Consider the following 16,841-nt stretch of genomic DNA (forward strand, 5'->3'; position numbering starts at 1 on the left):
ACAATTTGTGAGTTCTTAATACAGAGAATGTAATCTGTAAGTGCTGAACATGTTCATCCTATGTTTTGCTATAAACAAGAATATCATCAAAAAATACTAAGATGAATTTCCGCAGATAACTTTGAAATACCTCATTCATCAAAGCTTGGAAGGTGGATGGTGCATTTGTGAGACCAAACGGCATGACTGAAAATTCGTAATGCCCATGATGTGTTCGAAATGCTGTTTTTGGTCTGTCATCCGGCACTACCAAAATCTGATGATACCCACTGCGCAAATCCAACTTTGTAAAGACTCTTGCCCCATGTAACTCATCAAGTAACTCATCGATGACTGGAATAGGAAATTTATCCTTAATAGTGATTTGATTGAGGGCCCTGTAGTCGACACACATACGCCAAGATCCATCATGTTTTTTAACTAAAATGACAGGGGATGAGTAAGGGTTGTTACTTGGCTTGATGACTCCTATAGTAAGCATCTCCTTCACTATTTTCTCTATCTCCGATTTCTGATACTGCGGGTACCGATATGGCTTGACACAAACTGCATCAGCTCCTTGTTTCAGTGGAATTCGGTGATCATGGGCTCTTGAGGGAGGTAGTCCTCTTTTCTCTTGGAATATATCTTTATACTCACCCAAAATTTGTTGCAATTGGTGAGGTGGGAGCTCATGCATGCTTTTTTGTTGTCTGCTTCTCCATACAATTCAACCTCAAAAATACTCCTCTTACGCTTTTCTTAATCTCTCTGTTGAATCGCAAGTCTCCAACCCACTTATTTCTGGGAGTTGAGAGGCCTTGAAGACTCACCACCTTGCCAGCCAACTTAAACTTCATCTGTAATTTTTCAAAGTCCCACAAAATTGGGCCAAGTGTACGCAGCCATTGGGTCCCCAAAACTACATAATAGCCCTCTAATGGAAGCAAGTAGAGGTCAACAAAAATAGTCAATCCTTGCAAATTCAACTGGACATTTGTACACTTACCTTGACTGGACAACCTTTCACCTGAAGCTACCATAACTTGAAACTTTATTGAGTTTTCAGGTTGTAGTCCCATTTGTTTAGCAAGGTTCTCATTCATGAAATAATGAGTACTGCCCGAATCTACCAGAATAATAGTTGTAGTATGCCCAATGCTTCCCTTCACCCGCATAGTATCTGCTGCACTAGAGCCTGAAATAGCATGTAGAGAAATTTCTGGCAGAGCATTGGCGTCTTCAAACACAGCTTCTCCTTCGTCCATCATAACATTTCCATCTTCTTCTTCAATAATAGCATCAATTAAGAAATTTTTTTTGCATCTATGTCCAGGGACAAACCTCTCATTACAGTTGTAGCACAATCCTTTTGCTCATCGCTCTTGCAATTCGACAGGGGACATTCGTCGAACAAGTGGAGAGTGATTTGTTGTTTCTGTACGAGCAGAAATTTGGGTCTTTTTTGGCTCCATGATTGCTGGCACAGTACGCCGCTGGGATTCATATCGAGCTTCAAAAAGTAGTGCAAGACCAATAGCATCCGAGAGGGAAGTAGGACGACCAGCCAAAACATCAGCTTTGAGGATTGTTTTCAACCCACTAATGAAAAAACTCACCTGCCTCTCTTGTGAAAGAGGCCCCATTTTAGGCAATAGCCTTTCAAAGCGAGATTAAAACTCACGAACAGAACCATGTTGCTCTAGTTTTGCTAACTCAGCGAAGAAATCTTGAAACTGATTAGGGCCGAATCTTGCATGTAGCCCATCACAAAACTTACGCCAGGACACCTCCCCACCATCTTGAATAAAAAGTTGGAACCATAATTGAGCGTCTCCCTCCAAATGGAATGATGCTAGTTCCACCCGTTCTTCGTCGGGAGTGTGATGAAAACGGAAAAATTGCTCAGCCCTGCAAACCCAGCTTGTGGTGTCCTCATCGCCCCTGAAACGAGGAAAGTCAAGCTTGACTGTCTTAGGATTGTAAGCTGGTCCACCTTTATGACTTCCATCAGATCGGTCACCGAAAATTTGCTTGAAATTGGTAGATTTCTCTCCCTCTTCAAAGTTGGATTTGGACTTGAGCTGTGAAACCACCTCAGCCAATTGATCCATGATTTTCTTCTGGTCAATGGCAAGCGCGCTAACACTAGTGGTGAGCGAGCCAACATCAGCCTCTAGCTTCTCCACACGAGGATCCATGCCTTTGCTCTGATACCAAATTGGTACGTACTGGGGGTTGTTCTTGTTGGATTTGCTGGAACCTATGGTGATTGATTGGAAATGTGATAACGGTTAATTGAGGAACCGGGACCTCTAATAACACAAGGCTATTGAATAGAATTTGAATACCCTTATTGAAAGAATTCCCTCATCTTAAATAGATGGGTGTTACAACTGATTACTAGAAAAACAAGGATACTTGCCAACTAAACTACCACACTAAGGATAAGGCTAATCCCACTATCCTTGTAATTAGGAAACAACAAAACAAACCCAACGTTAACTAAGAAAAAATAATTGACTGGTCAAACACATAACACGACAGCATATACGATTGATTTGTTTGATGATGGGGATAGAGCTCTGCTAAAGAACAACATGGGTGTTGCATTTCACGAATTCAAGGACGAGACTACTTATCCCTTGAGTATGGATACACGTGGTATGAGATATAATTTTTGCGTCGATCTGTTTCCAACCGTTTCGGAACCCCTTACCCATCTTATTGTCATGAAATTGGAAGATATGACACTCAAATTAAGTTATAAAGATGGTCGTCTTTCACTATTGAAGCAGCGGGTCGGGCTACAACCTGACAATTCCTTCGTGTTATGAGCCAAAGAAATCATAAGATATGCGTAAGAGCTTTTCAGATCTCCCTATTACCGAGAAACCAACAAAAGTAAGAATGGGAAGAGGAAAAGGATATCTTACGGGTTGGATTGCTCGTTTGTCTACGGCATTTGAAATGGATTGTTGAAGGATCTCGAACTCTCGAAGGTGGTTGAAGACACATTTCTTATTCTCTCTTGGAGGGTTGCTCGATCGACAACGTATGTATGGCAATGAAAACTGTTGTTGTTTTGCTCGGGATGTAATGGAGGGGCTGGGTGGTCTTCGCAGCACTCTTGGCGGTGTTACATTGGATGGCTGCTATGGGCTTCAAGCATGCTTGGGCATGGCGATTTTGGTGGTGCTGTTTCGTGAGGAATTATTCTGTGGTCTCGGAGTACCACGTGGCACTGACATGTGGTGGTCCCAACCAATAATATCACTCGATTGTGGTGGAGACCATGCAGGGGGATTAAAAAAGAAAAGAAAATTTAATTTAAGAGACCAATCAGAAATCACTACGAGTCACATGAGCCAATAATATCACCTCGGACCACCACGTGTACTATAGTCCAAGACCATGTTGTAATCTCCCCTATTTCGTCAGTGCTCGAGACAAGCTTTCTTGGGCCTATTGGGCTGGCGTGCTCTATTTGGGGGTGGGATGGGGTCTTTGGGCTTCATAAGAAGTGGGTCAACTAGGTAGGGTTTGGTTGTGGATCATCATTTAGCCCGCGGATCAATGGGCTGATGGAGGCCCACTCATCTTGACGGCAAAAATCCTAGTCCAGCTCGCATCTAGGCTTGTGAAAGCCAGGCCCATATGTGTTGAAGGTCGTGCTCGATTTAGGGGTTTGAAGCCCAGCCTGCCAAAGACCCGAAGAAGCTCGTTCGCCCCGGCCCGTAAGCCCGCAAATTAATCTATGTGTAGTTAATTATACACACACACACACACACACACACACACACAGATATATACGCGCGCGCACACACAGATATATGTATATATATTAGACAATTCATGCACACACACACACACACACATCCACACATATAGTTCTTCCCCGAAATGAAAGACACACACATACATAATTAACTTACTTAAGTAAAAAGTTAAATGTAGATTTAATTGTTTGAAACTAGTGAATATAGGCCCGGATAAACGAGGACTACCCGGCCGGGCCCGGTTTATAGGGACAGGCTTGGATCTTGAAATTTATAATGAAGTCTGGACCGGCCCGGGCCGTCATTATGTAAAAATGATGTAAGGCCCGACCCGTGGATGCCCCATAAGCTCGGTCTTAGCTTTAATTAAGGCTTTGCTAGCCTCTTTTGCTTACATACTATACACTGAATTGAGGAGATTTTTATAGCACCACTATTGAGCTTATTGGAGGAAGAAAATCTCACCTAAAGTTTGATTTAGTTTATGAATATTTGCATGGTTTGTGATCTTACTGAAATAAGTAAGCTTTAATGTCAAATGAGTGGTACTGTATAGCTATAAGGAGTTTTTTACTTGCTTACAAAAATTATTAGTAATGGAAAAGTGCAATTCTGGCTTGAGTTTGAATGAATGATATGAATCTTTACTCATAAAAAAAATAGATAAATAAATAAATTAACTTTTCTAACTATTGTAATGGTTATTAATTTTTGACTGTTCTCACAATTTACTTTTCCTCCTATTAATTGAATAATATATTTCTATATTTTTCCTTGTTTAAATGAACAGTCTCTTACACAAGAAAAAAAAAAAAACAACAACAACAACATTGTTTCAACAAAAAGATACACATTGATAGTACTGATACAAAAAAATGTGAGCCTCGTATTTTTAGTTCGCATAAAACACCTAAAATCTCAAGGCCGACCCTACTTACGCCACCATTGATTTCCTTCGGTTCCAAGTTTCTCACTCTCAACAATCCACATGCTCCTCTTCCGGTTATAGAGTTATTAAGCATGTTAGATTTCTTAGATTTTTGTGAATTAAAACTCGGAATGGGAGGTCTGTTGTGCTATTGAAGAGAGGGTACATACCGTTTGTTGTACGTTCTATATATTGGCCGAAGCACCTAGAAATAAGTCCCATATACCTCAACTTACCAACATAAGTCACTTGAGTTTTAAGATTTGATGATGGCTCATGTGACTTGTTTCTATGTGCTTGGAGCAATATATAATAATGTATATATGGGCAGTTGCTTTCTCATTGGCTTAGTAAAACAAATTAAGTCGTGATGTCTATGCACAGTACGTCTCTAAACACTAAAGATCTTGTAACGTTTCTTACGTCTATGTCTTCTCTCTGGTGGATTCTCACACTATATTGGCAGAGATTTCTCTGTGGATTATAGGGGTAACTTAAGACATGCTATTGGCTCGCGTTTAGTACTTGGCCTTTGTCCTGTTGTTGTAAGCAAGAATATTCAACTGAAAAACGAAATACTATTGACATAGTGATTCTTTCACCAAATATAGCACACCAAATATGCATCATGAAACCATCAAAATTATTACCTCTGCTCTGTATTGTCATGTCTATTTAAATTATTACAGTTCACAGAAAGCTTTTTTGAATTGACAAGAAACATTTACTAAAAGGCATATATAATTGTACAATGAATTAAATGATGAAACTAGCTAGTTTTTTTTCTTTGTTTGATGATTAAATCATCTTCGGTCAGCTAATGGTTGGAAGCCCAGCTCCTGCGAAAATCGAGATTGTTGAAGGATTTTCAACAAACATCTTTCAAGTGTTTAGGGTTCTTGCTATTGGCCAATCCCTACGGACGGCCCATGTGTGATCATTCAAACGCAAAGGAACATAAATTTCAAAGGAACCAGTTGACAGTGTCTAAGAACTTTCGGCCATTAATGAAACACGAGTATGATGACTTGCCTTTATAAATAACCGTAGTATGATATGATTGATGTCTAGCATTGAACAGCTGGTATGCATGACATGTGAAAAGATACACGACCACTCTTTTACCAAATAAAACAAGAGTTTTCCTATTTGGAAGGCGATAAATTTTATTTATTTTGAGAAACTGTCAACTTAAATAAATTAGGAGGTAAACTCTTTAGAAAGTATATCAACAATACAAGCTGGAGGTTCTAGACCTCAAAATAAAGAACTAGAAGAAGAACAAGCAAAACGAGCCAAAGTGTGAGCCACAAGATTCTGAATGTATAATGTGATCATAGATTTTATATATAAAAAATTTAATTAAAACTACTACTCTCTAAAATTCATGAACTTTGATTATGTGATGACAAAGTTGTTGGTTTACAATAATTTTCAAAAGTGAATAAAAATGAGAAAAAAAACTCACTTTAATTTCTTATATTATAAATTGAAGTGTTAAAACCAAGTTATTTATTGAAAAAGTAACTCAACACTTATAAGATGATCTCAACTCTTAGTATTTATATTTAACTTTTTTTTAATAAACAAAAAATTTATTTAATAGAATACAACCGTCTATTCATGTTGATATAAGTGCACGTCAGTGTTTTGAATCCTGTCCATTATATATAGTTATATATGCATGGTTATTGTATCTTCAACATTGGTGATGGAGCCACATTTGGGCATAACTTTGTTAAAAATGTACTACACCGTGATTTATTAACAAAAATATAAAAAAATTCTACGGAATAGGTATGTGGACGTATAGTAGAACTACAGAACTTCTGCAATTCAGATTGAACCAACAATAAAGATTAAAGAGTATATGAATTTGGCCTAATTAATAGTCCAGTGATTGGAGCAGCTTTGCATGCTCAAATCTCAACATCTACGCTACATATCTTAGGTAGCTTATACGTGGGGTAATTGATGTGCCTATTTCCCAGCAGTGCACACATCATCTTCCTATAATCTAGCAGTAATTCTAGCTATTAGGTACTGCAACTTGAAAGATCTATGCATCTAGGTGTTCAGTTCAATTAAGATTAGGTCTTGCAGACACTCCGCGCGCAAGGCCTCCAAAAGACCAAAACTTAGAATTCGTTAAGCTGGATCAAGCTTATAGAAGCATGACTACTAAAATCGAGGAACATCGGACGGTCCTATATAGTATATATATACGTGCGTAATCGTTAGCCTAGAGAGAAGCATACAGCAGGGGGTTAGGGTTAGGGTTATTCAGTAGCTTTCTTTCTTAGCGCGGTGACAGTACAGTAGTGCAGTTGCTATATACGAGATCCCTCGCTTCACGCAATCTGCTGATGCCATTACAGTCCTTTCTTTCATCACTTTCTTCTTCCTCGTGAACATAAACGATTACAAAAACTGATGAACCCGATGAAAACTTGTACTCTCAGCTTAGTTTAGAATATAAAATTTGGATCCATTTGAGCTCTCTGCCTAGCTCTGAGCAAGAAAATAAATGCTATAGCTCTGAGCAAGAAAATAAATGCTATAACTGAAAGTACTACTGGGGAGCCAGCCCTAGCTAGTTGTAGTCGTAGTCCTAGTAGCAGTAGTAGTAAAAGGTTCACTGTGCGTACGGAGGGAGTTTGTAAAACTATTCATGCAGCAAGTTATTGAACTCCGTTCCGTCGAGGCTGATTTAAGAAGGAGTGTAGGACGACTACTGGTGCAGACTGAGACTCCGGCGATCTCGTCTGGGAGACGTGTCTGTATCTCTCAGATTGCTTGCCCATCCAAGCAAAAGATTTGGTTTTGTAGTGTCGATCTGCAGTGAGCGAACGTTAGCATGACGATGTCACCTGGACGTCTCCCTATCCAATCTTAACAGTTCATGTCAGTTGTGTGTATCAGCCCACGTGGATCGATCTACTCGAACTACTTCCATGTTATCATTATTTCATATCGTGATGATTGTGATGGAGTTGTGGGTTAAAACTCACAGGGATCGACTTTGAGAATGGACTGTAAAGGACCCTTTTCCAATCAATTTCAAACCAAATGCATCTGTTCCCAACAGGGATTTCTATTCTCTTTGGAGTACTGATAGGGCTTTCATGTGTATGCACTATTCCTATTTACAATCCAAGGCTTCCAATCATCTTTGTTTATGTATTCAAAAATTGTTTGTGTAAAAGGGTCTAATTATACGGCGTGTTTTATGTCCAAGGATTCTTATTGTTACCAAGCTGAACAGTGGGAAATCTTAATTTTTCATCCTGATGGAAACAATGGAGTAACTTTTTCACGAATTTCACTCCGCGAATGAAACGAAGCCACCTGGACAACTTAGTCCGTAAGATACCAACTTAGATACACGGGTGTGTTTTCAGCGGTATAGTTGGAGGATGGTTGGCCACATTATGTGGAGTTGGGCCTATCGATCCGGACAGATACAAGCATAGTAAAGTTGTGTACATGAAATCATTTCGTTAGTCCACATTGAATTCACTCTTATAAAGGATGTGATCTTTGAACATCCCTAACAATTGAGGGAACATAACGTTTGTTGGTGCGATAGGACGTGTGAATTAATGAATGGCGCATACACACATATGCTAATTATTCAACAGTATTTGTCCTTAAACAAAAGCTCGATATATAGGAGATGTCAATCAGAATAAGACATTTTCTAAAAAAAAAAAAAGAAAAAAAAAAAGACATTTTCTAGACAAATGTATGCATGGTTCAATAATTTCTATTTATTTTTGGCCAAAACTTTTTCTTAATTAATTATAATGTCTGCTGAGCTTTAATAAAGTTGTTTTCCACCTAAAAGAAAAATTCAAGAAAAAGTCTATTAACTAGAAATAAATCACCTCACCAACGCTCTCTGCTCTCACCGGCCAACCATCAATTATATGTAGTACAATATCATCATTAACCTAGCTATGCTGGTGATTATGGGACCTCTTAGTGTGGAGCCTAATCTGTTTTACCAAACCATTATGGGGCCTCCAATATGCCTAACATATAGATCCTTTGCTACATAATAAAAAGGGGTCAAAGGGTTCGGCCTTCAAAACTATAAAAAGAACATTTCAATCTCCGAGATGAGGAAGTTGGCTCCTGATTCTTTGTTTTCCTAAATGGCACACCATGCCCTAATTAGTAAGGTAACTCATATGGGGTTACGAACGTGTAATATAACTTTAATCAACATGCAACTTTAATTAATTGCTTACCTCTTTTTGGCTTATGCTTTAGAATCCCTAGTTACACTTTTTTCCTTTAAACTCAAGTACGTAACTTATTATATAGTTTATTTACCTTTTGATTGCCTATCTGAATTCCAAAAAGTGTGTCAAAAGGAGCGTGTTTTTGTTTCAAAATTAGTGTCCGCATCATTTAGAGAGAAAAAGTTACGACCATTATAGTAGGTGGGTAATTCTGAGAATCATTTACTAATTCAAATCAGCAATAACCTGTGATACTTTTACTTAATTATTTGAAACAGAAAAATAAAAAATGAGAGTAAACGGAAGTTTGAAGATTCGATTACCTATCGCGGAGTCGGTTGTTGAGGTTAAAAATAAAGTGGGAGCTCCAATTTGAGTTTGGTGGACATCTAATAATATATTTATAAATGAAATGCCTATATTATTTGTAGCTCCGTTTTTGCCAATACTTCTACAACGTAATTGAATTCATGAAGAAATATGAGAACTTGCTTACTTCTTTATGTGAGATCTAATTGCATTCTGATTCTCTTTGTGTGTTAATAAATATAGATGGTGTACGAAGTCATGAGTTCGAGTCACCATAAAGGTAGGAGTGAAACCTTTTGATCATGTTTAATAAAAAATAATAATAAATACATATAGATGGTGTCATATATAATTTTAAGAGGACATCTGACTTATGAATGAAATATTTATGCCAAAAACACTAAATGATCGTGGATAATCACCATTATTTTTATATTTATTTATTTATTATAAATTTTATTTAAAAGAAAACGGTATTATTTCAATACCATGACAAATTAATAGTATTCCATAATTGGTTCTCAAAATTTAGGTTTCAACTGGTGGCGGCGCTTTCCTTTAGGCAAGGCGGCGATTGTGGATATCAGCGATGCAGGAAAGGTTCTCTGCGGCGAGGGGTTTCTTGGTATGGAGGCTTCTCAGATCGTGATGGCGGGTCTCGATCCAGGCAGTGAGAGGCTCTAATCATGGCGAGGGCAGTGGCGGTTGACGACGTTGATTGCTCCAGGTGTGCCAGGCTCTAATCATGGTTAAGGGTGTTGGGCTGAGACGATGTTTGGATTTGGGTTCGTGTTGTAGATTCCGATTTGTCCAGCCAAGGTTGATTGTCTCAGCAACGAGGAGGCGGTGGCTTGTGCGGTATCCAGGTCGGAGTACAAGTCGTGTGGATCCAGGTCGGGGTCCAGACTTGACCACGACAATGGTAGAGGTCCACGACCGACCGCCTGATCGGTGAATGGAGGTTATTCACTTGAAGGCTGATGCGGGCGGGTCTAGGAAGGTGAGGGGTAGGAGATGGGCCTTGGCTAGTAGGCCTCCGCCTACCTGGGACGCTTCTAGTGGTCTGGCTGGGCAAGCCCATTCTCTTTCCCTTTCTTTGATTGGATCATGCCTGTTGTGGGATTTTGGGGAAGTGGTAGCTTTTCAATTTTTATTGCTTTGAATAATTGAGCTTGGCTCGGCTCACATCCTATTCTGACCTTGATCGTTACTATGTGCTGATTTGATGAGTGGCGATGTACACCATGAAGATCTTAGGTGTCAATGCTTGTCATGTCAATTGTTTTGATTTAGGTTTATTTACTTGTTGCATTTTCATTTTCTAGTTTGTTTTTTTTTTTTTTTTATAGCTTTTGTTAGCTCTGCTCTTTGCAGGCTAAGTTATGCATTGAGATGTAATATGAGGAATTTTTGAATTCCTCTAACTTGACTGAGAGAGGTTGTTGTTTTAATAGAACCTGATTCCGTCCCCTAAAAAAAAAAAGGATAGTATTCCATAAGCAACTCATCACTATAACTTATAAGTACAAGTATATCTTTTTTCTTATCACAATGAAACAATTTCGTTCAAATAAAAGGAAAAGTTACAAGTAAGATTGTAGTACAACACATGAGCCATAGAAGAAGCCTACTTCTAACTTAAAGTCAAATTTGGGGTGGGAGGGCACTTTGCTCTTCCCGGTTCTTGTTTTAACCAAAAAAAAAAAAAAAAAAACCTTAATTCAAATTAATTAACATGTCTGAACAACTTCATAAAATTAGGAATGCATAAAATGTAGCTAAATATCTATAAATCTATAATATACCATGAGGCAACAATAAAAGTCACTAAACTATCTACGAGTTTTAAAATAGTGGAAGCGAAACACCAATATACCAACTAACAAAAAAAATTAGTAAACTTTAGTTATCTTCACCTCTCGACTTATGAATACACGTGATCAAATATGATTCAAACTCACCACTGTACTAGTGGCCGCGTTACCAAGTATTGAAGTATATATGGATCATGGATTCACGGGTAATGCTCTTATTTATAAATTTGATAAGTAACTAATAATTGTAAAATTATAAACTGAAGAAAACCTGCTTTGCTAAGAAAAATGAAGACAACCTCGTGAAGTGAGAACTGAGAAAAGCGAGGGAGAAAGAGTTTGGGCGGATGAGTGTGGAGAAGTGCAAAAAATCTTCAGCCTTTCATTCATAACACTCTGTAAAACTCTGTTCCCGCGTTCTCACGTGCGTCATCACCAGCCAATGACGGAATAAATACAAAATCATTATTAAAACCACCAACATTTTTTTTCTTCTTTTCGATCGGAATAATAAGCAAACCAAATAAAAACCCACAGAAACAAATAAATCATCATAAAACGACAACTCCCAAAACCTGTCAGAAATATCTCTGCGCACAGCGAGTAGTGACTTCAATTATTACCGGAAATAGCCGGTCGTCGTTCTGTTCCTCGAAACCCTATGCACCCTCTCCCCTCTCCCCTCTCCCCTCTCCTACCAGAAAGAAAGTAAGTGACTGTAACTAGATTTTGTTTGCGTCCAAAATCTGTGCGCGAGCGAGAGATTTCCATACATAAAAGAAGAGCTTGTGTCTTCATCCTGACATGAGAAATTCCATACCCACAATTCTCAGTCAATTCACGTATCAGAAATCTCTCTCTGCCATATTAGCCTCTCATTTCTTTCATTTCACTGTTCATTATCTCCTTTATTACCCAACTAACTAGTCTTCAATCCATTCCCTCTTCCTTTCTTCTCAAGATTTCTCATCCATGGCTGAGGGTTTTGAGCCCTACCATGTCCCTCAACAAAGCAGAAGAGATAAGCTCCGGTTCTTGCCGGGTCAACCCCACCCGGTTTGTGAAGAACCCGGACCTCACCACCTTCACGGTTGTGCTGCTGCTGCTTTCTATGATCCGACCTCAATCTCACTCATCTCCTCATCAGATTTGCTCACGTGCGCCGGCAGCTCCGTCAAAGGAGAGGGCCACGTGAATCTGATGGGTTACATGAACACTTCTTCAGCTTCCTCGTCTTTAAACAATTTTCGCCATCCCTACTTGGATCCTCAACCTTCGAATTTCGCACCGAATCCCAACTCTGTCCATGATATTACCGGTCTCAACAACATGTTTCTTTATCCGAGCCAACAGAATCATCATCATCTGAGAGACTTCCACGATGAAGCAGCTGTACTGTTCAAACCGGAACCGTTGTCCTTGTCTCTATCTTCACAACCTGTTGAGGTCCATAATCTGCAGAGGTACGGCTATTCGGGCATTAACGACGGTGGTCACGGGTCTAGAAGTCCGGGCCCAACTCCGCTGGGGCCGTTTACCGGCTACGCTTCGATTTTGAAGGGATCGAGGTTCTTGAAGCCAGCTCAGCAGTTGCTAGAGGAGTTCTGTGATATGGGTAGTTCTAGTCGTGAAATTTATGCTGCTGTTAGTAGAATTATGACAGACGAGTCCTCATCCTTTTTGGACGATCCTCCTATTGAGAGCTTGGACGATCCGGTCAGTGTTGGCGGCGGTGACGGAGGTGAGAGTCGGAGAAAGAAGTCAAGGCTGATTTCCATGCTAGACGAGGTATGTAGGGCTCTAATTTTGATTAATTTTCTAATTTAGATTAGTTTGATTAAATTATTTTGGGTTTATATTAATTTCGTGTTTATGGGTTTTAATTGTTGTTGCATTAGATTCTTGCATTAAAGGGTTGATGTGTTTGAGAAATCAGGTCTTTTTGGAAAAGGTGATCAGAGGGAATATATGCACCGAGATTGTTGCTTATTGCTTATAAAGCATCTGACAACTCAATAGAATGAGTTCCTTAATAGATGACAATTTCAAAATAGTGGAGGGAATCCATGGAAAAGCATGGAAAGCATAATGGTTTCCCAAATTTGAAGATGGGGTAGATTAATGAGTTCTGTACTTGTGAAATGTGATAATTCCTCCATGTGCATTGTAGATGCAATTAAATTTTGAAATGTGTACGCATAGGCCATTAACCTGCTTAGTTGGACAATGTAAAAACGTGAAATTTACTTTGCCTATGAAGGTTTACAGGTTTAAGTTCATTTGCACATGTAACCAGGTTCAAAGTTTTGCATACATCTTAGATTACTGCAGATGCCATACATTTTGAATGAGAGGAAGTTGACTGTATGCTCTAAAGTCTAAACTAAGAGAGAACAGATTATAATTTGGGTTTTTGGCTTGTGACCAAAGAAGAAAAATCAAAGAAGCATTCATTTTAACTATGGGTTGAAATCTTGGTTATGGGGATTCAAAACTCGATCTTTACATCTTGACGGCTGATGGTACTAGCTTTGAAGTTGTATTTAATAAAATCTTGTGCTTATTTCCAACATCTCAAAGCGATCAAGAGGATAAAATGAAAACTTTCCCAAAATATATAGTCTTTGCATTGGCAGATTTATTTATACAATTTTTAAATGCTTCTATTTATTGAGTACTATTAATTATTTGCCTTTTTTTTTGTCCTTTTGTCCTAGGTTTACAGGAGGTACAAGCAATACTATCACCAGATGACGGCAGTAGTGAACTCATTTGAGTATGTTGCTGGGCTTGGAAATGCAGCTCCCTATGCAAACTTGGCAATAAAGGCCATGAGTAGACACTTTACGTGTTTGAAGAATGCGATCACTGATCAGCTTCAATATTCAAGATCAAGTAGGGATGCTACAACTTATGTAAGCCGGGACAAAGATGAAGCTATTCCAATGCTCCGTAATACTACTCGAGGCATGTATACCCAGCACAGATCTTTCCAAAGCACGGAGTTTGGCGAGCACCAACCTGTTTGGCGACCTCAAAGGGGCCTTCCTGAGCGTGCAGTTACCGTTCTTAGGTCCTGGTTGTTCGAACACTTCTTGCATCCGTAAGTATAAAATTACTTGGACAGAACAACATTTACTATAGCGTGTTATCTGGTTACAATTGTCTGATTATAATGGTGTCATTCTTATCGATCTGTTTATACTGCAGTTACCCTACTGATACAGATAAAATAATGCTGGCTAAACAAACTGGCCTATCACGGAGCCAGGTGTGTGCCTATATTAAATGATTAGTTTCTAACATGATTTAAATGTTCATATCAGTAGAATTCAATGTTGATCAATCAAGCAATTGTTTTGATAAGTGTGATTGTAAATTAGGTTTCAAATTGGTTCATTAATGCAAGAGTAAGGCTGTGGAAACCAATGGTGGAAGAGATACACATGCTAGAAACCCGGCAAGCTCATATTGCTTCACAGAAGTCGGGGGATCAAAATGCAGATAGGTCAGATGATCATGATCATTTACCATCCGCAAACTCAGTTGCATCTGAGAATCCTTCAACATCCACTTATAGAGCTCAAGACACAGCATCTAAGCGCCCAAGAAATGAATTTCCGGATGTCACAGTCGCGCGTAGTCATGAAGAGTTGAACATGTCTTACAATAACTTGCCAAGCCATCTGCATCATGTTGGTCATGTTGGTGCGAGTATGGCAGGAGGGAGTACTAATGGTGTGTCACTAACGCTTGGACTTCATCACCAAAATAATGGTATTGGTATGCCGGAGCCACCCTATGCTATCATTAATACAGCTCAACGCTTCGGACTTGGCCTCGAGGGAAATAGCGATGGGTACACAATGAGTGGCTTTGATGCACAAAATCGGCATTTTGGAAGGGACGTCATGGGAGGGCAACTTTTGCATGATTTTGTGGGATGACTTGTAAGGAATGTGAGAATCTGGACATCATGGAATTGGATATTGTTATATTAGACTAACAAAGTTGCAATCTGATGTCATTTGTCAAAAACCGGGATTCAAATGGTGAAACAAGCTAGAGTGATTGATTTGCCTATTCATGTTGGTGTTTTAGAGGTATGGTTAAATTCACCTATCACCCCTTGTGTAAATTACGGATAATATTCCGAGAACGTGAATGTTTGGGTGTTAAAATTCTTGTGTAAACATAGGCCTATATTGAGTATATTCAAACTAGGGATTAGACATGGCCTTTGATCAGGATATTGTGCTTAAATCCGACATGAATTATTTGCCCTAATTTTGTAGGGTTTGCCTTGATCTCATGACTATATGTTGAAGACGTAAAAGCCACAAATTCTGTTCGTCTTTAACTAGTCCAATGTCCAAATACAGAATTAAAGTTTTGTACTTTGTAGACTGGCCCAGAAAAGAGAGAAGCAAAAGCTTGCTGCTAGGATGTAAATAGGTGATAACGATTGTGGTCAATCTGGTGAGGATGAGACTGATCCTTTCTTCTTGCTTGGCTAAGTTTGGTAACTACCAACTAGGGATTGAAGTGTACATTGGAAAATGAGTGGGAGTGGTCCTTATAATAATTTAACTTTCATCTTAAATTTTACGTACTCGGTAATTGCGGGCCATGCTTTGTATACTATATAGTGTTCATGCTTACACGCAGAAATTCCAGGCCAGAGAAGGAGAGTATACCAACCTCCAATAAAAATAAAAAATATGGGTAGGCAAGTTCCATTTTGAAGGGTTTGACCATATTTACTGCGCGTACTGCACTGCGGTAAAAATGAACGATCAGGGAAAAAAAAAGAAAAAAGAGCTGCCTTGCTGGTTAAATGAGAATTAACGAGGAACTGTTTTCCATTCTTGCTAATTCATTAATGTAATGTCATTTCCTTGATGCTTCTACTTGGTTTGAGCTTAATTATTCGTGAAAGTTTAGCCTGTGATTGTAAAATCCATTTATTTTTCTATCTCATTTTATAAATGAGCTAAGCTGAGGTTAAGTTCAAGAAAAAAAAAAAGGGACGGAGCTCAACTTCGATGCCTCGATACAAAATGTACGTTCAATTCAATAGCTTGAGCATCTCACAATTTGATTTGGCTAGGTTCATTTACATCCTATAATGTCGCATATAGAAAAACCCGAAATGCATTTGTGATCGATCTATTAGGGCAAGTTCACCGGGCATCCTATTGCTCGGGCACCACGTCAAAAGCATCAAAAAACTTGACCCAGCTCACTATTCACCTTTCCACCGGGCTTGGGGCAAAACAACAGTGGGAGGTCCAGGTCACGAACTCGAGTAGGAGGGTGACCGAGCCCGTGACCCAGGATGCCAGCGTGGCCCAAAAAACTGACGCTCGGGGAGACGCGCCGCGGGGGGGAAGTGAAGCGCAATTTCTTGTCATCTAGCGGGGACAAGGGCCTGCAGGCGCGTAGCGCCGTTTTTTTGTCGTCTTCTGGCGTGCTGCGGCGACGTGGCGTGTAGCCGTTGGGCTACTTTGCATATTTGAATGCAACGGTCCACAGATCTGGACCGTTGCTTATGAAACTGAAATGCATCTGACGGCTGACATTCCAAAATCGATTTGCAGGGGTTAAAAAAAAAAAAATAATACCGTTAGATTTCAACGGTAACGAAAAAAAATATAACCACAATTTCCTATAAATACCTCACCTCCTATTTTACTTCTCACACCAAAAAAATCATCTTTTTTCCTCAAAATTTTTTGTTCCTTCTCCTCATAGCTTTCATACTCTACAATTTTTTGATTTCAAT

General features: G+C 39.2%; 1 protein-coding gene across 1 annotated transcript; it reads left to right on the plus strand.

The window, feature by feature from the left end:
- Positions 1–11,614: 11,614 nt before the first annotated feature.
- LOC133721245 (BEL1-like homeodomain protein 9) lies at positions 11,615–15,363 on the plus strand. The gene is made up of 4 exons (XM_062147810.1): positions 11,615–12,844; positions 13,774–14,159; positions 14,267–14,327; positions 14,440–15,363. Exons 1-4 carry the CDS (start codon positions 12,029–12,031, stop codon positions 15,001–15,003), a joined length of 1,827 nt encoding a protein of 608 aa, XP_062003794.1. The 5' UTR covers positions 11,615–12,028; the 3' UTR covers positions 15,004–15,363.
- Positions 15,364–16,841: the final 1,478 nt, after the last annotated feature.

Source organism: Rosa rugosa, chromosome 7 (assembly GCF_958449725.1).
Source record: "Rosa rugosa chromosome 7, drRosRugo1.1, whole genome shotgun sequence".
NCBI lineage: Eukaryota > Viridiplantae > Streptophyta > Magnoliopsida > Rosales > Rosaceae > Rosa > Rosa rugosa.